This window comes from Andrena cerasifolii, chromosome 1 (genome assembly GCF_050908995.1).
Source record: "Andrena cerasifolii isolate SP2316 chromosome 1, iyAndCera1_principal, whole genome shotgun sequence".
Taxonomy (NCBI): domain Eukaryota; kingdom Metazoa; phylum Arthropoda; class Insecta; order Hymenoptera; family Andrenidae; genus Andrena; species Andrena cerasifolii.
Genome location: NC_135118.1, coordinates 27,130,744 through 27,155,354, shown reverse-complemented (window position 1 = coordinate 27,155,354; position 24,611 = coordinate 27,130,744). Strand labels below are relative to the sequence as shown.

Genomic DNA, 24,611 nt, shown 5'->3' with positions numbered 1-24,611 from the left:
CATCGCGTCGCATATTTATTACCCTTGCCACAAGAAGTGACGAGCAAAAACGGCAAAACATCCCCCTGACCACTACCATAGGTCACTGCCAATCCACACCGAGCACGAAACACTTTAAAAAACATCCTTGAACCCCCTCTCGAATCCATTCACCATTACAACCCCGGCCTCCCACTTCTGAAGCCTAAAGTACCCAGCAAAAACTGCGCTTCTGTTCCACCGAGTCATCGTTCCACTGTCACAAGCAGTTCGCGACTTTGCAAGCCCCGCGGTATATAAACGGTCCAACAACGTCAAACGACAAATGGTTGGGGGTTGGTGTTGCGGGGGATAGGCGAGTGGAGGCGTTAATTCGCTCTTTGCCAGGCGATCCATGGCGGCGCGGCTGCGACCTGGCCAGGCATCGAGGCCAGAAGCCCGTTTATAACAACCTGCCCGCGGGCTGGGCTCTCTGATCTCCGCGAGATGATTGTGCCAGCACCGCTCGACGTCCACAGGGTGGGGCCTGGCCTCTCTTCGGTGTTGCTGTGCGACCAAGCGTCTCTACACAGCCCCCGGGGGCTTGCTCTCTCTATTCCACTCTCTCCGTCTCTCTTTCTCTCTTTCTCGCTCTCTCTCTCTCTCCCTCTCTCTTTCTCTCTCTCTCGCGCGCGACGACAAAGGGGCCGCGGTTCAACGCGCCACAAAGCGCCGGGACGCCCACCCACACCACCATGCACACACGCGCGAACCTTCGACGACGCGCACACGTACACGCGGACCTTCAGCGACGCGCACCCATACACGTACGTGTAGGTGCACACAGGGTTGAGTTGGAATGGGAACGAGTCGAGAGTCGCGACGCGTGAACTTGCACCCAACGACGCCTACGACCACCCCCTTTAGCCCGGGGTGTATGTAGCGAATCGAGACCGAGGAGAAGGAAAATTCAGCGAGCAAGGCGTTCGAGACCCAGCTAGGTGCCCCGATAAGATGGCAACGGGGGGATCGATCCGCGTGGGAGGAACACTTTCTGCAGTGTTTTTGTCGGCTTGTTTTGAAGGTGGTAAGACGCGCTCGCCGGGGTTGCTGGGAGGGGTTTCTTGGGGGTGCTGGAAATGGCGGGCTGTGTTTGGGGGTAAGGGTAGTTATTTAGTTTTGTTGAAGATGTCAGGACTATCAGGTTGGCAGCGTGTAGGTATTCGCGATTTGGTAGGTCCGTGTGGACCTGTTTTAAATATCAAATATGGCGACTTTGCAGCAACCAGGGGGCAGCTCCGGTGGAAACTAATAAAAACAGGGTTAAAAAATATTTTTTACGTGTGTTCAAAGTATTTTACGCACTTAAAATCTACATATTAGTTATTATTAAGCGATAATATATTTTCTTCGCGGCAGGGTGAATTTTCCTAATTTTGAGCTGCCCCTTTCGGCACCATATTTTATAAAAATCCACTTGTATCGGGTGAATAATTATATTAAACCCCAATATTACGTTATAAAACTAGTAGTACATGGAAACATATGACAAAACGTCACTCTACACAGTTTTAGAAAAATTATAGTCCAGATAGGGTGCAGGTACTAGCATCACTTATAACTTTTTTTACATTCAATGCTACCTGCAACTCAATTTCAGCAAATTATGGAGCTGTCTCGTTTTTGCAGCATGAGGTTTTCGGATTGCAACATGGTCAGAATATAATTTACAATCTTATTTTGAAATTGACAATTGCTAAATCTTGCGCCCCAAGTTACACAAAAAAACTGAGTAATCTTCCCGAATTATCGAATGAATTAACTTTTCAGTTTTGCCTGGCGGATGCAGGGTCCGTTTGGACCCATCCTGATACTTATTACTTCCACATCCTTAAGAAAATAAAATTTCTTAGATGATACTAAAATTCGAATTCAACGCGAAAGTTCACTCAATGATGTATATAAATTAAAATTATATCACGGGTCAAAAAGACCCTGCACCCGCCGTACAGTCAACTAACCAAACATCCTCCATCTAAGGTGGTCTATTAAACAAATAATACACACACACAATAAAACTGTAATTCCAGATCTACAAAACGTCACGTTCGAATACTGACAAATGCATAAAATGGACAACAGTTGGGAAAAACTCACCCTGCCCAGGAGCCGGCGACGTGGCGTGGCTCCAGCCCCCTTTGTACGAGCTGCTGGCATCTGCAAGAACAACGAAAGAAATCTCTTAAAGCCAATCTCCGATTCAATTTACCTCGTAACGTCACAATTTGTCCAACAATTTACAACGACCCGATCGGCGATAGCGCAGTTGTAAGCTGCGAGTCCGCGAGGTTAGTTAGAAGTTTGTGTGACGGAGGTGAAGTTTGAGGCCCGGCATTGATCGAGCCGAAGAAAGCAAGGGTGGCACGTGTCGCGGGTACTTCGCGATCCCTGGCCAAAGATTGCACTGTTTTTTAGGTCACCGTTATTAGAAGTCTTATACCGTCTGCAATTGCAAGTTAATCAGCACTGGGAATCGCGACCGGCCGTAAAATAATATCTGATCGGCGGCTTCGGGGTAGCCTCGCAAGGGCGACGCCAAGGGAAACAATCCTCCGGGAAAATCTTTATGACGCCTTAATGACACTGCGCGATGCAGCCTCGAAGTACGATTTACTGTAACAGCGTCTTATCCGCCGCTCCACGTTCGAGCTTCCTCTTCTCCCGTGGAGAAGCGATCTTTCCACGTTTCCGGCTGCAATCTCCCTTTCAATTGCAACCCTCGATCACCGATGCCTCGCGGGTCCGTTTCGATAGGGAATAGCAATCCTTAAACTTCTGCGTGGAAACTTCGCAGCAATATAAAGGTTCTAGTAAAATTGATAGCAACGTAAAATAAATCTGACGGAGACATTGAATGTCAGAGTTCTTGGGCATTAAGGCATCAAGGCTCGATATCACTTCTTTTTTTTCTCTCGCTGTTTGCGCGGAAGTTGGCGAAAATATTTATTTGAAAGCTCCATTGGCATAGTATCGAAGTGCACCGCGCGGTATTGGCTCCGAGGAACACGGTATTCGCGGCGGTTCACCGGATTCCCGTCGCCGTCGGTGTGTTTGCGGACAGATATATTTTCATTCGGCAGTTATTGGCACGAGGGTGGCCCTCGTGTGTACATACGTACAGCGGTACGTCATGCTGCCGACGGAACTCCGTCTTTCTGTGCAAACAACGACTTAGGTGCACGGAAACGAGCCGACCTTTCGTCTTGGCTGTCACCCCTCATTTGATCTAGGGGCCATTAATGGGGCCTCGAATTTCACGTTCTCCCGAAACCGCTCCAGTCGCTAATATCTCACTCTCGCGCGTGAATTATCCGCTTCTCTTGTTCCCTGTGGGGAAAAAGGAATCGGGAAATAGGAAAATGGGAAAAGGGAAGATCTTCGCAACACGTGGGCATGTCGAGGAGTTTGATTACTGGGAGCCTCAGCAGGACGCATTTAGTTTATAACTTTGATGGGGAATGATGCGTTTTAAGTGGACTTGTGGAAGAAATTTGGGGAAATGTTTTTAGAGATTCGTAGGTGGATGTATTGAGATTGTTAATCCCTGTAGTCGTGTCAATTGGTGTGCAGAGTTGTTCTTCTGGCAATCTTTCAGATCTCCATGTGCTAGAATTCACAAATCCCAACCCTCTACAGTAATCTGAGACTGTTTCAAAGAATTTTATTCGATACGAAGCTCTGTTGATTCTGTACTTTCCTTTATATCCCCCTGCGTCAAAGGCGCGAGATTCACACCTCGAATTGACAGTGAAGCTCACTTCCAACCGTGAAAGTAAACAATCACGAGTACCCTAATCAAGGAAATACGCCCTTTGTCTCGGAATGGTTCCCAACACGCCGATACAATTGGACACAGTCACAGAAGACACTGAAACCCGCACCTTGTACTTTAATCGACGTAGTGCAACCATTTTTCAAAGCGATTCTTACACCAAGAGATAATATTAAAACAGCAGAGGTTCCTGAACCAAGGGGTGGTAAAATAACGCGGTCTACATTGTCACATAAGGGATACAGACAAATAAATAATCTCGAGTGTAGTGGATGAAGAAAACGATAGCCTTGTGTGTACCAGTCACCAAATGTGTCTTTCTTCAATGATTTCAGGATGCCGGAGAACGAAAATACCTCCTGACTTTGGGGTATCCAAACAGTCAATGTGTCTGAATCGAAAAATTATGCAGAATGTGGTTCGTGGTCTCTTGCAGGGCTTGAAAACTGTTATAATATCGGTTTCGGTTCTTCAAACGGTTATGAAACCGTTCTGGAATCAATTCTTGTATCGACTTTTCCTTAATTGATATCATTAATTATTGTAGCTGCAGATTACTGTATATGTGCATATTCTTTACAAAATCCTTATTGAAAAAGAAGAAACACTTATACATGCGTTGAAATAAATGAATCAGCTACATATTTTTTACATTCACACACACTGTATCGTTCAGAATAGGAAGTTAAAAGTTTCTCCTGTTTCTATAAGGATTTTGTAAAAAAGATGAACATCTACAGCAATCTACAGCTTCGATAATGAATGATATCAATTAGGGAAAAGTCGATATAAGAATTGATTCTGGAACCGTTTCGGAACCGATATAGAACCGCAAAAATAACGGTTATGGAACTGATGATGAAGAGGGAAATAGAAACCGTAACCAAGAACAGATAATAATTGGAATTTTCGGTTCTTCATAACAGTTATTTGGAATAAAGTTCTCCATAACCGTTTTAATCAGAACCTTTATATAACAGTTTTGAACAGTTATTTTCGGAACCGTTTCAAGCCCTGATCTCTTGACTCTCGAACACCCTATTGTGCTACCATCTTGGAACCCTACCGCTTTCACGACCTCGCTAGGTCTTTCACCTTCTTTATTGCAATCAATGAAACACACTCATTTCCCAAAAGCTGATCGGTCGTACACTTCAATTCCTGAAACAAAACACAACTACATCCCTCGACTGACTCAAAAGTCCCAAAACAGAGCTAACGCCTAATATACCGTCACACGAGGCACAAACGCGGTCCCAATTGCTTGCACTAACGTTCAGAACCCAAAGCACCATTAGCGAAAGGAAAGTTTAACCTACGAATACCAACAAAAATAAAACAGCTCCATCATAAAAAAGTAGGTACATCTTAAAACGTATAATATATCCCACAGTTTGGAAGTCCCCCAGAAGAAACCACTGACACCCACATAGTAAGCTTCAAAACTACCAGCTCTAAACTGTCATTTGCCCAGCACAGCACACAATCCCCAAACTCATCGGAACCGCCTGAAACGCTCAAACCACCTGGCATACAACCACCTCGTCGCCCCTGAATCTGAAATCACGCGGACCACCATCCGAAACGACCACGTGGCGTCACATACCGATCGCGCGGCCCTCGGGGCCAGCTCGGGGCCAGCTCGGGGCCCGTCACAACGGAATGTCGCACGTCACGTACCGGCGAACAGCATCGATAGGTTGGTGAATGCCGTGGTGCGTGGTAGTTCCGCGGCGGTGGTCCCGCTGCTCTTGAGGTCCAGCATCGCGCGGTGGCCCGTGCGCCAGCGGCCGCTGGATACGGCAGCCAACACGGGATATATCGTCCCCTGGTCTCGCTCGTCACGCCGCTGTCAACGTGCTCGGGGTAGATGGTGGCCGCGTGGACGATGGACGGCTGGTCATATCCTGCACGCTTTAACCGCGTACGACCGCGAGCAACGGCACGACGATGACGATCACGACACGCTGGACGATCGCGGCGGTTCCCTCGGCTGTGCGTTGCGTGGTGTGCGCGATAAGGGCGCCGATCATCTTGGCGACCCGCTCTGAGTGACACTGGCCGTCGTGACGGAGCGCCATGGGAGCAGACGCCGAGGACACCTCCCCGGCATCCTCGCGACCAGCCCTCCCACGCCGCTCCGCGGGACGGTCGACGGCTCGGCGTCGCCGTCGGGGGTTGGTTCGACGCTGTCGCGACGTGGGCGGAGCTTCCACGCGGATTTACACCCCCGCGAGGAACCAGGGCGGACGAACGCCTGCGCCGTATGCAACCGAACGGCCCGCGACGCGGAGGAGGGTGGGAGACGCGGCGGGCTCGAGGGGCTGGCAACCACCGCGGAAGGAGGCCTCGAACGGCGCACCGGGGTTGCTAGGTGGCCGGCCACGAACGTACCGGACCTCCTGCACTTACCGACCGGCGTTGTCGACGACGTAGTTTGCCCCGGTAACGACGTGCCACCGGTCCCCTTCCGGAACAAACCCTCTGTGGTAACGGTGCCCCGTTTAGAGAGAATGGTCAGGGAATTTCGGGGCGGTAATGGGCCAAGGTGTTCCCATTATTCCTCTGGCGGGAGGGTTTAAGGTGTTTCTGTCTGTCTTGTTTCTCTTTGTTTGCTTCGGCTCTCGGGTTTTTCTTCTCGCCGCTTTCGGCCTCCCTTGGTTGATAGATCGAGGTGAGCTGGGTTGGGGGAGGTTGGAGAACTCGAGGATTTCAGGGCGTGTCGATTGGGTTGACTGTTTTGTGTAGGGATTTCTAGAGAATATGTTTTCTCGTTGCTTGTTACTCAAGTGGGATGCTTGTGACTTTCTTCTTAATACTCGGTGTGGTGCTGAGCGTAAGGGATGAAAACAGTTTCTGTTGTCACTCGTCTTCTACGTAATCTACTTAAGTTTTCAGTGATACTTGGCAAACACTCTTACAGCTGATTCAACCAAAGAAAAAAGACAATTCCTACGATATTATTTTTGCAACAGTGCAATCTGTTCTATATAACCAGTCTATCAACCCCCTGTTATGTATTCCAAATGAAAAACCTCAGAAAACTCTCAGTTTCATTCAGTTCCATGCTTCTCCAATAGATTGAAAAATTTATCCAAAACTTCCACCCACGTCTCCCTACGAAAACACCCTGCACAAGCTCCAAGAAATATCGAAAACAGAAACGACCATTGAAAATTCACGACGCGATTCGCAGTATTGGAAAGAGGGGGCCGGTGATATTTAACCGACGTGGAATTACGTTTTAATTTGCCACATTGGTCACCGATCAGCGACTACAGATTCCACCTGTCAATGGGTATCATTTAATGGCGGCCCCCCCTTCCCCTCCCGCTCCCGGCCCGGGTATTTTCACCGGGGAAATTATAATAATTACCACGGCCTGTGCAACGACCGCGCCCGGCGTATTTCAGGAGAATTACGCGATGACCCCGTTATTAAACGCGATTTGCATTTCGTTGCAATTACTCCGTTGTCTCTGCGCTCCACGCGGGGGTGTGTGTACCGAGGGGGGAGGGAAGTCGTTGGTGGCGGAGGAAGGGACAGGGGGTGGCAGGAGGACTGTTATAACGCTCCGCCCCGTTTATTTCCATAAAATCTGCTTTGTTCCGCGAAAACATGAGGTTGTCTTAATTAATTGATTATTTACCGCGATTATAATCCTGACAAAGAATGTTTACGATAACGCTCGGTAACGCCCAGCGAAACAGGTGTTGCGCCCCCGGTGGTGTTTTACATTCGCGGCGAATGCGTCTTGTTTTGCATTTTCGAACGGGGGAAGCGCGCTGGCTGCTGTTGGCGAGTTCCTTAACGCCCGCCAGTTCGTTTGAGATTCTTTTTTTTTTTAATGGAAAGTGGTTCGTTCCGTTTTGTATGGAATTATAGGCACATACGTATATCATTTTTGTGCTCCTATAGAGTAGAGATATGGATTAAGTGGTGCGAGAGATTGTGATTATATTTGAAGAAATATGGATCACATTTGAATCTTGTAAAAACGATTTTATTAAATATGCACTAAAAACTAAAAAAATAATTCTTTTCGTGAACTACAATTTTTATGGTGTTAATATCACTTTAAATAAAATCGTGGAGCACATTGTGCAACCAGAAGTTGAAGTATTAAAGTGACTCGTACCCTGTTATGAAATATCCTGCTCCACGATTTTATTTAAAGTGAATTCTTTAAAATGGTAGTATCACCATCGACATTGTAGTACAAGAAAATAATTATTTTAAAGTTTTTAGTCCATTTTTTAATAAAATCGTTTAACATACATTATTTTTTTTATATTTTTTATTTCCTAGTTTTTAGTGTTTGTGGATTTACATTTCAAAGCTCAGACTTCTTTACAAATATCTTTTATTGCTGTGTACAGTTTAACAGTTTGCTTAAACGCTATAGTGCCAGAGTCACTGAAAAATAATTCTTTTCTTATGCCACAATTTCGATGGTGATATACTATGAACGCTTGCAAAGTTGTAGATTTTCTATCTAGAGACGCGGTAGCATAGAAGAAGTAAAGAAACCCTTCTGTTAATAAATCCCTTCATCCTAATCAGAGCAGTGCGTGACCCTCGAGGTTTTAAGGTACTTAAACTATTCAGATTGTTGAGTAATTAAGTCATCCGTAGCTCCAATCTCTATTGTGCAATCTGGAATAGATTAAGACATATCCCCTCGAAAGAAAATCGCGTTGGTTCCCGATCCCCATTTGGAGGGTGGTGGAGGCAACTCGATTCCTGTGTACGACTACGATGAGGGACTAGCCGCGATAAAGTTGAAAGTGACCGCGGCGTGTGCTCGCGCGGCTATATCGATAGCTCTCGTTTATGCCCGTGATTCACGCCACCAGGATATCCCGTGCAACCGGAGGCCGGGTAAGAATATCAGTCGCGACCGTGCTTGTTACGTCAATCTAACTGGCTCGATTCGTCGTCGTTCTTGTATAACGTTATCCTCATTCAGCGCGATTCCCCTTCGTGCAGAACGAACGAAATCGTGGATGAAATCCGAGCATATAATCGACGTTTCCAGCACTTAGTAATTGCTCAGCATGGTGCTAAAGTCCGATCCTTTTGTTAAACGTCTTTATTAAATTAAAATATATTACCAATCTTTTTAGAGAAAGATTTTTTTGTCTACCTGACCTTTTGCCACTGTACTGGTAAATGTACGAGTAGGGGTGGTAAAAGAGACATCACCTGATAAAATATTATGGGGCGAGGGGTGGGAGGATTTATGAACGGGAAGAGAAGTACTATGTTTTAAAAGTTTTATTGAAGTCGGGGATTTAAGGGTTGGGTACGGTTTGTGTTAGGAGATGCTTGCAAACGGTATAGTTTGGGTTAGGGTTTGGCTGCCTTTGGGGTGTAATTGCAATTATGTTGACGAAGACTTGGATACTGTAGTGGAGGAAGATTTGGAGCAAGGAAAGGGGTAATTGCTTTTGGAGTAGGAACAAGTGGGGTTTGGATAAGGTTCCATGTCTGTTGTGTTATATGTGATGGGAAAGTGTTTCAAAGGGATGTTTTTCGGAGTAGATTCTTCTTTCCGATACTCGAATTATTGCTGTAGGTACATATTTGCAAGATCTGGTTGAATATGTAGTCTTGAAGTAATTTTACAGCCACGTTCCACTTTTTCTGTAATTTTGTGAGGGGTGTGTGTATCCCCTAAAGTGATGCGATCGACGAGCGTCGAAGGCTGCAAGTGGCTAGCACACCCACATCGACAGCTCCCATTAAAGGGTTTATAACCGTGATTCACGCTATCAGGACACCCCTTGCCGGAATCGTGATAAACATTTTGTAGGTGAAGGGTGTGACGCATATTTCTCTGACTGTGTACGTTTTTCGATGCATTAAGGTGTCAAGTAACAAATCTGTGGTTGGTGGATAATTTTTCATTGACACAATTCCAAAGTAAAAAGAAAACAATGGAAACTACACCATTTACTAGCAAATTCTAGAAAGTATACTAGCAACTAAACCTCAAGTTAATTTTCTGAAGACAGCTATGCACTCATCTCAACCTAGACAATAAAGTATAAAGGCACCAAGAGAACGCGTTATCTTTATACCATTATTTATAATAATAGTAATAACACTAGTTTACAGCCACTTAGCGCAGCAGATGCCACTATGTTTTTCTTGTGTAAAAAGGCCCGCTGATTCCGAAAATCAGGTCCAAAAGTTTTCTATGGATACGTTTTCGAGATATCGACAGGTGAACTTTTTACCTGTCTGTCAAAAAGGTGGTCTCACTTAATTTCGAATATCTCGTGTTACGAATGTCCGATTTGGTGGAAAATTATATCAAATTAAAGATAATTGAATTACCAACAAATGTACCTGGCAAAATGTTCATATCGGTTCAGTAGTTCGGGTGAAATCGATGGAAATATGTGAAAAAAGAAAGTCATTTCTTTCGACCGAAATTAAGATCGACAATTCATTTAATCCTCTGGGAAAAATCGAAATCGCAACGATGGGCCCAGTTTCTCACTTCTTACGTTGACTCTGTACTTTTACAAAGAAAACAAGCTGCTACTGAAGAAAATCTATGGATAAATACTGAAGCTAGAGACAATTGTGTGAAAACACTAAAATTTCATTGTTTCTGGGTTTTTGTGTTTTTTTTTTAATTTCATTGTGTTATTTCAATTTTAATTCATTTTGTACATTTTTCCAAGTATTTTGTTAATATTTGTGTGTATAATTCTCGCATAATTCATTAGCATCTAATGTTCTATATATAATTTTGCATTGTTATGCTTACCCCCACTGGTAACGATTCCTTTTAAGTACAATTACTGAAGAGTCCTTTTACAAAACACTGTAAATGCCAAAGTTAAAATAGAAAAAAGTTTCATCGAAAAATGTTCTACTTGCTAATGGTAATACCATAGTATAGAATTTGAATTTTGGCACTTACAGTGTCTTCTACAAGGTCTCTTGGATTATTTCAAGTATCCCTATAACAAATCTCAAAGGAGGTCCACAAATTAAGTATCCTTAAAAATGACTTGTCCCAAGATCCCCGGATGCCCAGATCAAGGGGGTAAGTAACCCTCAAAATTTTCGAAAATTCGATTTTGGGATTATTGCATATTCCGTTAGCTACATATTTTCTGCGTATTTTAAGCGCAACCGGGCCCCAAAATTAAAAAATTGAAGGAATTACAGCCATAAATGTACGAGCCTGCACATGAGATCGCATAACGACAAAACTGCATATCAAACTTTAAACGCGATTTCCCAGAAACTACGTTTTCCGAAACGGTGACCATAAAATCTCGAAAACCGCTCCAACGATTTGAATGAAAATTTACAGGAAGGTGCAGAATACTATTCCCCACAATACGTCGGGAGCACATTTTCAATATAAATCCTTAAAAAAAAGATAAATAATATTTTTCCCACAGAAAAGGGATAAAATTATATACATCAACATAAAACTGTATTAATTTATTTATCAAATTTTTGGGTCCGACACAAGATGTGGATTGTCTTACAGATTATAAAAATGCCTTTACTTTGTGCTTTAACTAATTCACCTGTCCGGAATCGTGTTCACCATCGGACGGTGCATCGCGCACACGATCTCACATTTGTATTTATAACTTTTTCCCCTGTAAATATATTAAAAATTTTCCTTTTTGTGCATTAAAGTCAACGAAATGACGATGAAAAATTAAAACTAAAATTAACTCTATATTCATTTATTACTTCAGAATATGCTTTTGAAAAATGGCCTGATTTTGGGCTGTTGAGAGTTACCTACCCCCTTAAATCCCTACCAAGGGGTCAACCGGCCAGTATCTCTCAGCGTCCCCACCGGTCGCACCACCCACCTACTCAATCCACTTAAAAAACCCAATGGCCAACTTCCACTTCTCCCAAAAGGACCAAGAAAGCTGCTCGAACTTAACCCAATTTTCGCCGTCCTATCTCCCAACCCCAGCCAACCGTCCCATTCACGGACGCGTATCGACAGTCGTCGAAGGCTAAAAAGTGGCCAGCGAACCCACACCGCCATGGCGCCCATTAACCGTTTATACCCGTGATTCACGACACGGGCTCACCATGGACGTGTTTAGGTAAGACGCGTCCGTCTACCCCGACGGTGTCGTTGCTCACGTGCACGCACACGCAGCCATATTTCGTAGGTCACCACGGGTATCCTTTCCAATAGGACCCCCCCTCGTCCCCCCTTTGTGATGAGGAAGGGAGGGCACGCGCGCGACACGCGACCGCGTACGCCTGGCGGCGCATTTAACGCGCGATCGCTCTCGAGTGTCCGCCGCGTGTAGGATATAGCAAAGGGGGGTTAAAGTGCGCCCAGAGGGGGGTGCTACTCTTCGATAGCCACCCCTGCGCCTACGTTACTCTCTCCCCCACCCCCCTGGATGATTTTCCTTTCGCACACGTCGCGCATACCTTCGTCGCGGTCCACGAAGCGGGACGCTAGGACTTTGCCGGAGCTGGGAGTCGATTTTAGGGCTCGTGGGGTACGGGATTTATTGTGGCGCCGGGGGAGGGGTGTGTGGGCCGCAGGGGGAGAGGTGGACTGGGATCCGAGTGAGGATGTTTTGATTATTGTGTGAGTGAAGTTATTGAATTATTCAATGTGGATGGGTTTCTTGTTTCTGGATTTGGTCGTTGGAGATTGTTGGAGGTGGGTGGTGCGTAGTGTTCCTGATTTCTCGATATTTTTTGCTCCTCGACAAATCAGAAATCACATCATACCTCTCGAGAATTCTCGAGAAATTGAAAAGAATATTACAAAATTTATATTTTTGGAATAATGTTGATAATATTTATCAGAAACAGAAGAAACCTTTAACTAGTTGTTCATTCCTGTCTAATTTGCACAAACCTTGTATAAATGAAAAAACAGATATTAAATATAATTGATATATTTATTTATTTAATAGAAAATTTGTGCAAAGTGAAACATTACTTTTTTATTTTAAAATGGTTTTTCATATGTTTCTATTTTGTGATAAAATCTGTAGCTGTAGAAAACTTTCTTTCGTTTTGAGTGGATGTTGACTTAATCCTATGTAGCATATCCAAAAGTTATGGTAAATTGGGTGTCCTTCCAGTGGACTGAAAAATATGAAATTCCTTTGTTAAAGTCCAGAATTTATCGTCTGCTTGGTTGATACTAATTTCTTGGAGGCTCTCTGCGATCGCTATCTCTAATTGTTTTCTTAATGGTAATTCTTCATTTTGAGGACCCGTAAATTTTCCAGAATTTTCAGGAGAATTATGGTTACTGTAATATTTTCCCAAAAGTCTAGCTACTTAAAAATTGTTTTGGCGTTATAAACATATCTGTCGTGGATATTAAATGCCAAACGCGTCTTTTGAATCTTTTTGAAGAGATCCTCCATTACCTATGTAACAATTTTATAAGGGCTACAATAGTTTTGTCTCTTCTTTAATAGCCACAAGAATTACTTAATGCAGTAGGTATACAATTTTTCAAAATAATTAAATAAGAATTCAAGACCACCTTCACCAGTCAATAATGTCGAATCTTCTCTACTGAGATTTTCTATTGTAATTCATATAGGTTCTAATGCTACTAATAAGATTTATTATAAATTGCAGATGTGTTTATACGTTCGCGATTAACTAGTAATATACAAATTGAACTAACTGAAAATTCAATTCCGAAAATAAATGAGATTTACAACAATTTTCGTAGACTCAAGTTTCTCGAGAAAAATAATATTTCTTGAGAAATAAGAAATAAGCATTTATAAAATTTCTCGAGAAATTCTCGAGAAAGAATTCTCGAGAAGGAACACTAATAGTGTGCTTGGGGGAGGCTGGTTTAGGGATGGGGTGTGAGGTGGTTGGTTGTGCGAAGGAGTCAGGATTTTAAGTTTGAGAACTGAGGAATGGAGAGGGAAAGTATCTGGAAGGAGTGGGATTGTTGGATAAGTGATTTGGGAATTGAGCTTTTGGGAATCTGCAGAGGTTCTTCTTTCAGTTCTTGGGCAAGTGGGGGATGCTAATGCCGGACATCTTTTCTTTCTTCCTCAGTTGTGTAGATCGTTGAGTCACGTCTCCTCAAGTCTGATTTTTTTTAAAAGGGTTGCGGTTCACTAGCTGCTGATTGCAGAGATTGCTGTCTGTATACCTTAGTTTTTGAGATCGTAGCATGCAGAGGCTAGGGCAAGGGAAAAAGAGTAAGTCAGCAAACAATAGCGTGTCTGACCACCCCACGATATGTCGTCAGAGGGAATTTGAATAATGAATATATTAGCACGTTCGGCGTGTCGTGTGATTTTGATACAAATACTTAAGAGGTAGGGTCATGGTAGAAACTTAGTGAGTCATTTATGACGAACCAGTCCAGTAAGGTTCAAATTTTTGGGAGGGAACATTTGTAGGAAGCACTAGGTACTTTATATCTTAAACAAATTGCAGGCAATTGAATCCTGCGATCCTAAGAGAACTCGAATGTACTTAGTGTTCCTGATTTGTCGATATTTTTCCTTTCTCGAGAAATCAGAAATCAGATCATACTTCTTGAGAATTCTCGAGAAATTGAAGGAAATATTGGAAAATGTATATTTTTGGAATAATGTTGATAATATTTATCAAAAGCACAAGAAAATATTAACCATGTTCATTCCAGGCCAATTTGCACAAAACTTGTATAAATGAAAAAACAGATATTAAATATCATTGATTTTTATTTAATTTAAAACTTGTGCAAAGCGAAATATTACTTTTTTGTTTTGAAATAATTTAAACGTGCGATCGCGGGGTCGGACATAAATGCATAGCATAGTAGAAGTGACTTCTTTCTGCAGTAAATATTTCCGCAGTAGAAAATGTGTCAGTGCAAAGTTATTAACAATTAGTCAACCCACCCCTTGAGACAACCAACTCCGGTCTCCCCTACTCCTCGTCATCTCTCCCATTTCCCCTGACAGCCCCGAAATCGCCAATTCCCTCGATCGGAACACCTCTTAACACAAGCCAAGCGATACCCCTGCCCTCCTCCGGCACCCCATCGCGGGTGCAATCGTGGAAACTCCTCGAGGTCACTCCCTGGAAGCGTCGACGAAGCGAAGGGGTGGAGGATGGGACCGCGTGCCTCGCTTCCCCCCCGCGTGCATTATCTTGAGATACCGTAGCAGCATTACCGCGGGTACTTCGGCCCGCAGCCGCGATATCGGCCGCTGGGGCGACGAGTATCATTGTGCGCGGCATGAAACATGACAGGCCCTGCTATTGTACGGGGTAGACGCATAGCTACGCGGCAGGGGAACGGAACGGCAAAGAGAGCCAGTTACCCCCGCCGCGCTTCCGCCAGCCTACCGCACAGGGCTCCCTCGCCCTACCCTGTCGTTCTTCTGGGCCCATAACACGATAAGAAGCGTGTCAGTTCGTTACGTGTCCGCGGTGGGGACCCGCGCTTAAGTGCGCGATGATAGATACCTTCGACCCAACCCCTGCCAGATAATTCCTCGCATTCAATTTGTACAATATGCTGAATCCGATGTAGACGATAGCCGGACGGCCGTCCAACCCCCTTCCGAGTAAAACGCGCCCTTGCAAGAGAATCCTTCTCGTTCACAGATAACCGTGTTCTTTGCAAGTTTCGTTTTATTTTTTGGGGGAATTTTTTTTGGCTTTCTGTTTTCGGTTGTAGCTACTCTGTGGAGTGCTTGGTGAACGGAGGAGTCTGGGGGATGATTGGGAGGAGCTGGAGGTTAATGAGTAGGAATTTGAGTGAAGGAGTAATTTTTTTAGGAATAGGGGTTACTTTGGTGAACGTTATCGCGTAAGTTTTTGAGTATTTGTGCTCGAATGGTACCTTTTTGGATTGAGACACCGAGGAGGAGGAAGTGCTTATGAATTTCTGTTGGAAGTGTTTTTGTATTTTTCATGAATTGTATTGTGTGGGTAATTTTATTCGTTGGATTGAAGGGGTTTCTTTTTTTTTTAATGTTTTGGGGTCTTCAGAGGTCACTCGCAAATGCAAGTTTAGTTGTAATTTTACATCGAATTGTTGGCTGGAGGTCTCGAGGCTTCTGTCAACTTGAAAAACGAAATGTCAATGCACCCGTTAGGATATATGAAACCTTTTATCGAGTATCTTTGCATAGCATTTTAAAGTCCAAAGCATCCGCGGGCGCGTTCCTGTGGCATGTTTACTGACCTGCACCCGGCGTTGGCACAAAGCCGAACGTTTACGTTTACAGAAACCCCTGTTTCAATTGAATCCCCCACAATTCCGACGAGATAATCACAGTTACCAATACAACGATTCTTATTTTAAACTGCGACAGTTACACGTTCGCATCCTTGCTTCGAAGCACTGCACAATAAAATTGTATAATAGTTTCTGTGCTGGAATATACATTACTGACAACTTTCCATTACCACGTAAAGTTTTTACGATTTATAAATTAGAAAAATTGGTTCGTTCATTTTTTTCAGGTACGAAGCCTCAAAATTTCAAAACCTTCAATCCCCAAATTCCCAAAACTAGAACAATGAAATTCACGCTTTTTCTCCTTTCAGATATCAAATTTAAATTTACACTTCCACTCTGCATTTAAGGGGGTAGTGGACTATTTCAGCTTAAAAAAATCGATATTTTTTATTTTACTGCTTCTGAAAGTCTTATCCTTTAAGAACATTTTAACCAAATGTTCATGAAAAAATCAAATAATTGTCGAAGTTATAGCAGCGAACGTAACACAGTGTATAAAGTTAACATCCCGAACTTTGAAGCCGGTTTTCTCGAAACACCATTTTCAGAAACGGTGTACATCATAACTCTCGAACGAATGAATATTTTCACTTAAAATTTTACACGGAGCTGTAGAATTCCATTCTCTTTCGTGTAGAAATTCCGCATCGATATTGGATGTTTGTAAAACATTTTACAACTGATTAAAGACGATTTTTTTAAAAATGTGGAAAGAAAATTGATTAGTGCGTAACTTCCACAATTTTTGTTCAAATTCATCGGCAAGTTTCCACACTGCAGATATTTGTGTATAGAATAATCACCTCAAAGCATTTTGCTTTCAGGTGATTGGTTCACCTGAATCGATGTCCACCACCTGCAGCGATGCGTCGTACAGGACTATCTTTAACGATTAATAACTTCGACAATTTTATACATCCCGACGATTTTTTTTGTTGCAAATACCTGCAAACATGCCCACAATAGATTGTCAAAAGCACGTCTATAAAGATTGTTTGGTATCAAAGTAATTTAGCGTCAAAGAAACTAACGATTTTACGTATCCAATAGTCCACTACCCCTTAAATCTAAACCACAGAAAGATCTTTCCCAAATTCTTCAAACTCATCAGCTTCCTTTCACCAAACTCCAGAACATTTAATTACCAATTCCCCATTTCCTACCGTTCCGTAATCCCAACTTATGAACCATTCACTCAATTCATCAGAATCAACTCCAAGGCCCGAAGAAGTATTATCTGACCCCCTCCGACTTGCACAAGAAGCTCAGACTCCCCTGACCTATCTACAACACTCCGCCTCCACTGTCGATAACGCCAGAATCACATAAATTCCCCAATGGCCCCCAAAGAAGTGCACGCAATACCTCGAGAAAGGAGAGATCCTCGCGAGTCACGTCCGCCAGGAATCCTCAGGATCCAGCGATCGAAGCGGGCCAGATCGGTGGAGGAGGTTCCGTAAGAGCTGGGGCGCGGTTGCAGTACACCAAAGGCCATTAATTACGTCACGGAAGAACGCAGACGCTGGCTCAAACAAAGGGCCCCCGCTTACAACCCCCCTTCGCCCCTTCAGAAGTTACCAATGCGAACGGCCGTCGTTCGTGCACGCTTCATATATCCAGCCTAATTACGTCGGATTTGCATATCTCCAGTCGCGCTGGACCGAACAACTTCGAGCTTTTGTTCCTGCCAACAGGACATCCGCTTCCATCCGCCTCGTTGTTGCCCTCGGAAGCGACCGCTAAGAGATTATTCCGATGGCGCATCGTGCTCGACCGAGGGGCGAACGGGATCGCGGCTCCTCCGCCGCGTGCAAACGACGAAAGAGGATTTTTTACTTGCCTACTTGCTAAATGGGGCGGCCAGAACGCGACGTAACAAGCGGCGCGGCTATGCGCGGGAAATTTGAATAAACCGCGGATGAGTGAATGGTTGGGTGTTGTAATGAATTACTGGGGATGAATGGGGTTGTTTTAATTGTTAAAGGAGAGCGACGGAATTTGGAAGAAGATTTGAGGTTTCGGGGATCTTTGGGGGAGTATAACTTTGGAGGTTTTGATAATTGGAGACAGAGTTGGGCAACAAATTACACGGGTCGACAAAATTGGACTTTTTTCGGACTTGCAACATTCAATAGCCGCTTCTTATAGGTTTTCATGCTCTGAACACGAATCCGCAAACCGTTTGTCGATATCACCCTCAGTTTTTGAGAAATTCGATTTTGAAAAAAAACTGCAAATTTTTAACTTTGCACTTTTTTTGTGTGGAAACGGTAATACTTATTCGGTTGCTCGTTGCGTCAAATTATTCTATGAACCCTCCCGAATACAACGATATAAGTTATTATTGCATTATGAACATTTAAATGTGTTTAAACAGAGATCAAAGGGAAAAGGACACCCGAAATGCACCCATTTTTAAAGATATCTTTCAATTTATTTCCAAAACTAAGGGTCTAGGAGAAAATCTGATTGTTCCACGCGATTTAACAGACATTTTTCCTTCGGAAAGCATTAACAGAAGTGGTAAGTCACGTTTTGCTTTCAATACAGAAGCGAAATAGTTTGGCAAAAGGTGCGGCGTCGACAGTGGTAGTCACGCGCGTTAAGCGATTGTGTTACGCTGAGCGGCAGTGGATCGCGCGCCGCCGTTGACTACCACTGTCGGTGTCGCACGTTTTGCCACACTATTTCGATTCTGTGTTGAAAACAAAACGTGACTTTCCACTTCTGTTAATGCTTTCCGAAGGAAAAATGTCTGTTGCATCGCTTGGAATGGACAGATTTTCTCCTAGACCCTTAGTTTTGGAAATAAATTGAAAGATATCTTCAAAAATGGGTACATTTCGGGTGTCCTTTTCCCTTTGATCGATGTTTAAACATATGTAAATGTTCATAATGCAATAATAACTTATATCGTTGTATTCGGGAGGGTTCATAGAATAATTTGACGCAACGAGCAACCGAATAAGTATTACCGTTTCGACACAAAAAATGTTCAAAGTTGAGAATTTGCATTTTTTTTTTCAAAATCGAATTTCTCAAAAACTGAGGGTGGTTTGCGGATTCGTTTTCATAGCATGAAAATCTATAAGAAACTGCTATTGAATGTTACAAGTCCAAATCTGTGTTAATTTTATTCGACACATGATGAATAATTTTTTTTTTAACTTTTATTCGTTTTTCGAAGTTATTATTTATGTAAATGTTCGCGTGAGATTTTTGGAAGTTCAGAGCTTGGGAGATTTAGGTTACGACTGTGTCCATCTAATACTCGATGTAAGGCAGTTTTCTTAGATTTTAGATGTTTAAAGTTTGGAGCGATTCGAGGAGCTGATTTGAGCAATCTCAACCCCCAAACATCTCAAGCCTTCCCATTCTTATCTCACCGTCACTTCTCAACAATCCAACTTTCTGCCGCAAATCTGATACACAGAGTCACCTCCACGTTATCGGTAGAATATAACCCTGTCCTCGATCCAGCTCCACGATATCAACCCTTTGCCCCAAACTTATCCCTTCGTCGATCTTCCAGAGACACTTCTCCCACACACTCTACCTCCCATATACAGGATTTTGTAGCAGGACACCCACAATTCATCCAATTCTACAAATTTCGGATTTTAGCGCTTCCCCGACGTTAAACATCAGTATGTACCATTAGTTCGAGCTTTTTTGCTTCTAACAAGGGAGCATACCGAACCCTTACACGCCGATTTTGACGAGACTCTGCAGATTTGCAGGATAATGAAAAATATTTGACACGTATTTTTGGTTATCGGCAATCGGCCCATGTTTAAGGGGTGAAAAGAGCCCCTAAATTTGCGCGTCGAAAACAAATTTTCTGGAATATCTCGAGAACTATTTTAGGCGTAGGACAATTTTTTTTTCTTCCGAAGTGTGAATTTTTTAAAGATGAATCCAGCCCTCCGCTCAGTTTTTCAAAAATTTCAGAAAATATGTTTCCGACCCCCCAACTTTAGGGGCTCTTTTCTCCCCTTCAGCGTGGATGATGGTGGATAACCAAAAATACGTGTCAAATATTTTTCAATATTCTGAATATCTGCAATGTCTGAGGAAAATCAGCGTGCAAGTGTTCGATATGTTCCTCTGTAAGTAGTGTTCCTTCTCGAGAATTTCTCGAGAAATTTTATAATTGCTAATTTCTTATTTCTCGAGAAATACTATAATTTCTCGAGAAACTTAAGTCTAGGAAAAATATTATAAATATCATTTATTTTCGTAAACAAATGTATTACTAGTTAATCGCGAACGTATAAGCACATCTACGATTTATAATACATCTTATTAGTAACATTAGAACCTATATGAATTCCAATAGAAAATCACAGTACAGAAGATTCGATATTATTAACTGCTGAAGGTGGTCTTAAATTCTTATTTAAAAATCTAGAAAAATTGTATGCTGAATTAAGTATCTAATGAGTTACTTGTGGCTATTAAAGAAGAAATATAGAAAAGAGAAGATAAGACTATTGTATCCCGTATAAAATTTTTGGTCAAAAGACGCATTTTTTCATTTAACAGCCAAGATAGCTATATGTAGTGTCAGCGAATCTATTTATTTTTTTGTGGCAAAAGCTGTTACTGTTATATTTTGACATTTTATATATATAGCTTTTGCCACAAAAAAATAAATAGATTCGCTGACACTACATTAGACGCATTGTGCTATTTAAAAATAAATTTTAAAACCAAAAAGTAATGTTTCGCTTTGTACAAATTTTGTATTAAATAAATCAATTTACCAATTATATTTAATACCTATTTTTTCATTTACACAAGTTTTGTATAAATTAGAGAGGAATAATCATTTAGTTAAAGTTTTCTTGTGTTTTTGATAGATAGATTTCTCGAGAATTCTCAAGAAATATGATCTCATTTCTGATTTCTCGAGAAACAAAAAATATGGAGAAATCAGGAACACTATCTGTAAGGAACCTCGTGAAATTGTAAATAATTAATCTGCCACTGGGCATCCACATTTTTAAAAAAATCCCCCAACGGATCTGCCCATGAAAAATAGCTGTGTCCGCGCGCCTGGGCCCGAAACGAGCCAGCAGGACAACGCGGAGGAGGTTTCGCGCACTGACGCGCCGCGTCATCCACGCCAGAGACCGGAAGCTGGGCGGAGGAGGCTCGGAGGACGCCGTGCAAGACCGAGGGCCGGATAAACGGCGGAGGAACTAGGGAACCGACGATAGAAGCAACGAGAGAGAGAAAGAGAGAGAGAGAGAGAGAGAGAGAGAGAGAGAGAGAGAGAGAAAGCGAGAGACACGGACGTGGACGGAAAGAGAGAAACGCTACAGAGCGCAGAGAGGGTTGGAGGAGTAGGTAGCGGTGGGAGGGTGGGGGGTGAAAAGACGATAGGAGAGCGGAGAACCGAGAGAGCAGAGGCATCCGCGCGCTCATTTCCGTTTCAGAGCCGTCGAGGGGGATGAAAAGGGGGGCGCTAACTCGCGAGATATTAATTCCGTGTTAGCGCTAGGAGGGTTGCAGGGGCGAAAACTACGTGCCGAGGGGGTGGCCAGCCCTCCAGCGTCTCTCATCCTCCACCGCCACCCTCGCAGTCACCACCATCACCCGACCAACCCCCCTCAGTCTCGCGCATCAGCCTCCACAGGCCTGCTATGCCACCCTTTGCGATTCCAGCGCAAACCCCCCTCCCACTTCTGCTGGCCCCCAGCCCTTTCCCCCCTGTCCCACCCCTGGGTAGAAGAGCCCCAGCTTGGCGGCGGGAGGCGTTACAAATCAGAGATTAGCCATAGTTAACTCGACTTGCGCAGTCAAACAGTTAATCAATAAACGATTATTTACATCACGCGGCCGACCGTTCCGCTGGCGCGCGTTCCACCGAACGGATCTTCTTTCCGCGAGGAGCGGCGAACCCGCGGCTGATAACTGCCGCCGCTGATAAACGGGCGGGTGGGGGATTCGGGATCCAGGGGTCGATGGGACGGCTTCGATTGGCGATGTTGCGTGGTAGCTGTGGAAGGATTCGTCGGGCGAGGTTGATAATTTTGGGTCGGCGGTTTGCTGTCCAGGATAATGGGTGGCTTTTAATCGGCACCACTGGCTGTACCTGGAAAATGGCAATTAGGTGAGATAGGTGTGATTAGTCGGGCGATGGGTCGTGGATTTTTTGGGGTTTGGTTGCAAAACAGCTGGTATGCTGAACCTCGCCCATTTATCACATAATTTATTTAATTTGTGGTGAATAAAGTCGTTTTATTATTATTATTATTATTATTATTGTTGTTGGTCTTTGGATTTAGAGAGTTAATGCAATGGTGCGTAATGTTTACTGGGGGTATCAGTTCCATTGGTTTTAGCAGAAGGTTCGAACTAGTAGTGGAGGGTTCCAGTGGTCAGGCAGAAACCTTTATGAAATGCCCCACAGAGACTACTTCCTTTGAGGAAATCGTGTACCTACTAGAAACACTTGTAAATTCTTCAATTTGTAGTTAATTGTATCTGATAGAAGGTCACTAATTATTTATTTTCACCAGAGGGTACCAATCAGTACTGAAGTCCCTTTAGCGTTAACCTTACATCTTTAAATATGTTAAATGCAGAGGAAGAGAACATAGTAGAAATAACTTTTTAATATCTTTTTTTGGGATGGGTATTGTATATTGTGAAATTCAATCAGGTACTTCGCTTCTAAGTATTGTTTAATAACGAGGGAAAGTGGAAGCGATGGGTTGAGGCGAAAGAATTGGAGAAGGAAGCCATTTATACCAGGAACTAATTTTCTAATAAATCCAGTTTAGCTCCCCTGTTCATTTACGCGTACGACGAAAATAATAGCGTAACCCCCTGCCAGCCGCTGGAAGGGCGCGTGGGGGTGGGTGGCTGTGTAGAAATTACTACCATCGATCCCCGCTATACATTCGAGCATACGCCGATCAGCGTTTCGTATCTGTTCCATAATCGAAATGACATATTCACAGATTTTACATTCAATCTCCATTTGGAGGTAACTCGTACCCCTGCTCGAGTACTCGTTATCTGTGACCCGTGAAATGAGCGACGAGCCGAACTTTGACGAGGAATGCGCATCGATCAGATACATGGGGCCACTTTTTCGACAAGTATCGCATTCTATAGCTCATGTACCCTCTGGCTTCTCTAATGCTGTGTTATTTTCTGTCATCTGTGATGTAGCTCGATTGGGTTTTAAATGGCGTGCTGCAGTTGCAGTTTAGGAATTCTTAAATAGGAATTACCTGCGTTTAGAAATTCCTGTGTTGGAATTACCTGCGTTTAGAAATTCCTGTGTTGGAATTACCTGTGTTTAGAAATTCTTGTGTTGGAATTACCTGCGTTTAGAAATATTTGTGTTGGAATTACCTGTGTTTAGAAATTCCTGTGTTGGAATTACCTGCGTTTAGAAATTCCTTTGTTGGAATTACCTGCGTTTAGAAATTCCTGTGTTGGAATTACCTGCGTTTAGAAATTCCTGTGTTGGAATTACCTGCGTTTAGAAATTCCTGTGTTGGAATTACCTGCGTTTAGAAATTCCTGTGTTGGAATTACCTGCGTTTAGAAATTACTGTGTTGGAATTACCTGCGTTTATAAATTCCTGTGTTGTAATTACCTGCGTTTAGAAATTCCTGTGTTGGAATTACCTGTGTTTAGAAATTCCTGTGTTGGAATTACCTGCGTTTAGAAATTCCTGTGTTGGATTTACCTACGTTTAGAAATTTCTATTTTGGGTTCACCTACGATTAGAAATTTTTGCTTAGGAATCAGATTTAGGGATTCCTTAAGAAGTTCCTGTATAGAAATCATCTATGCTTAGAAATTCCTATAAAGGAATCATCCATGCTTAAGAATTCCTCCGTAAGTTTAGTAGGTACATGTTTGGGAATTCTGTAGAAATATCCTATACTCAGGGCATATAGATATCACCTTTGCTTAGGAAATCCTATGTAGCAATTCCTTATGCTTAGAGATTCCTACACAGAAATTACCTAAACTTAGAAATTCCTATGCACGATCAGTGCACCCTCAGGAATTCCTCCATAAACAGAACCCAAGTTCTAGAACCCCTATACAAGACCAACCTACGCTCAGCAACCCCCTACATAAAAATACCAAAAAACACCACATACCTACCCCCAAACTCCAACATAGAAATTTCTCACAATTCTAAATTCCCACCCTCGCGATACAGAAAAACCTTTCAAGAACCACTGCGGGCAACTAAATACGACCACCAATCCCAAACATCTATCCTCTCAATCCAATACAACTCTCCAATTCAAAAGTAATCCAAACTCCTTCCATTCTCCGTTCAAGGATTTGCCCATTCCACCCCCGTGAATTCCACGCAGCTAAGAACCCATCCTCCCCTACTCCATCCCTTACATAGGGGGTGGCCTTGGGCAACGTTGATGCCCCAGGACGATCCCGCGGATATGTCGTCAGCGATCCCGCGGTTCTCGCTGTCGGAGAACCACAGGTGACTACCAGGGGCTACCGGTGATGGTAACAAACGACGATGAGTGGGGCCGTGGCGCAAGGGGGTTGGGGGTGGAGGTAGCTGGATG

General features: G+C 43.3%; 2 protein-coding genes across 5 annotated transcripts in view; one reads left to right on the top strand and one right to left on the bottom strand.

Annotated features, from left to right (window-relative positions):
* Positions 1-24,611, bottom strand: part of Ets65a (DNA-binding protein D-ETS-3) — an 88,320-nt gene that overhangs the window by 28,762 nt on the left and 34,947 nt on the right. For 3 of the 4 annotated variants that reach the window (XR_013086546.1, XM_076821454.1, XM_076821432.1), the window contains exons 3-4: positions 2,116-2,175; positions 1,980-2,003 (exon numbers count right to left, since the gene is read on the bottom strand). Coding sequence is in view for 3 of the 4 variants with exons in the window: in XM_076821454.1 (XP_076677569.1) it covers positions 1,980-2,003; positions 2,116-2,175 (84 nt within the window). In the remaining variant the exon portion in view is untranslated. The remainder of the gene's footprint in view (positions 1-1,979; positions 2,004-2,115; positions 2,176-24,611) is intronic. The other variant, XM_076821444.1, reaches the window with a different exon arrangement.
* The window catches only part of LOC143373859 (uncharacterized), a 42,902-nt gene that overhangs the window by 3,459 nt on the left and 14,832 nt on the right, over positions 1-24,611 (top strand). The gene's annotated exons all lie outside the window — the stretch shown is intronic.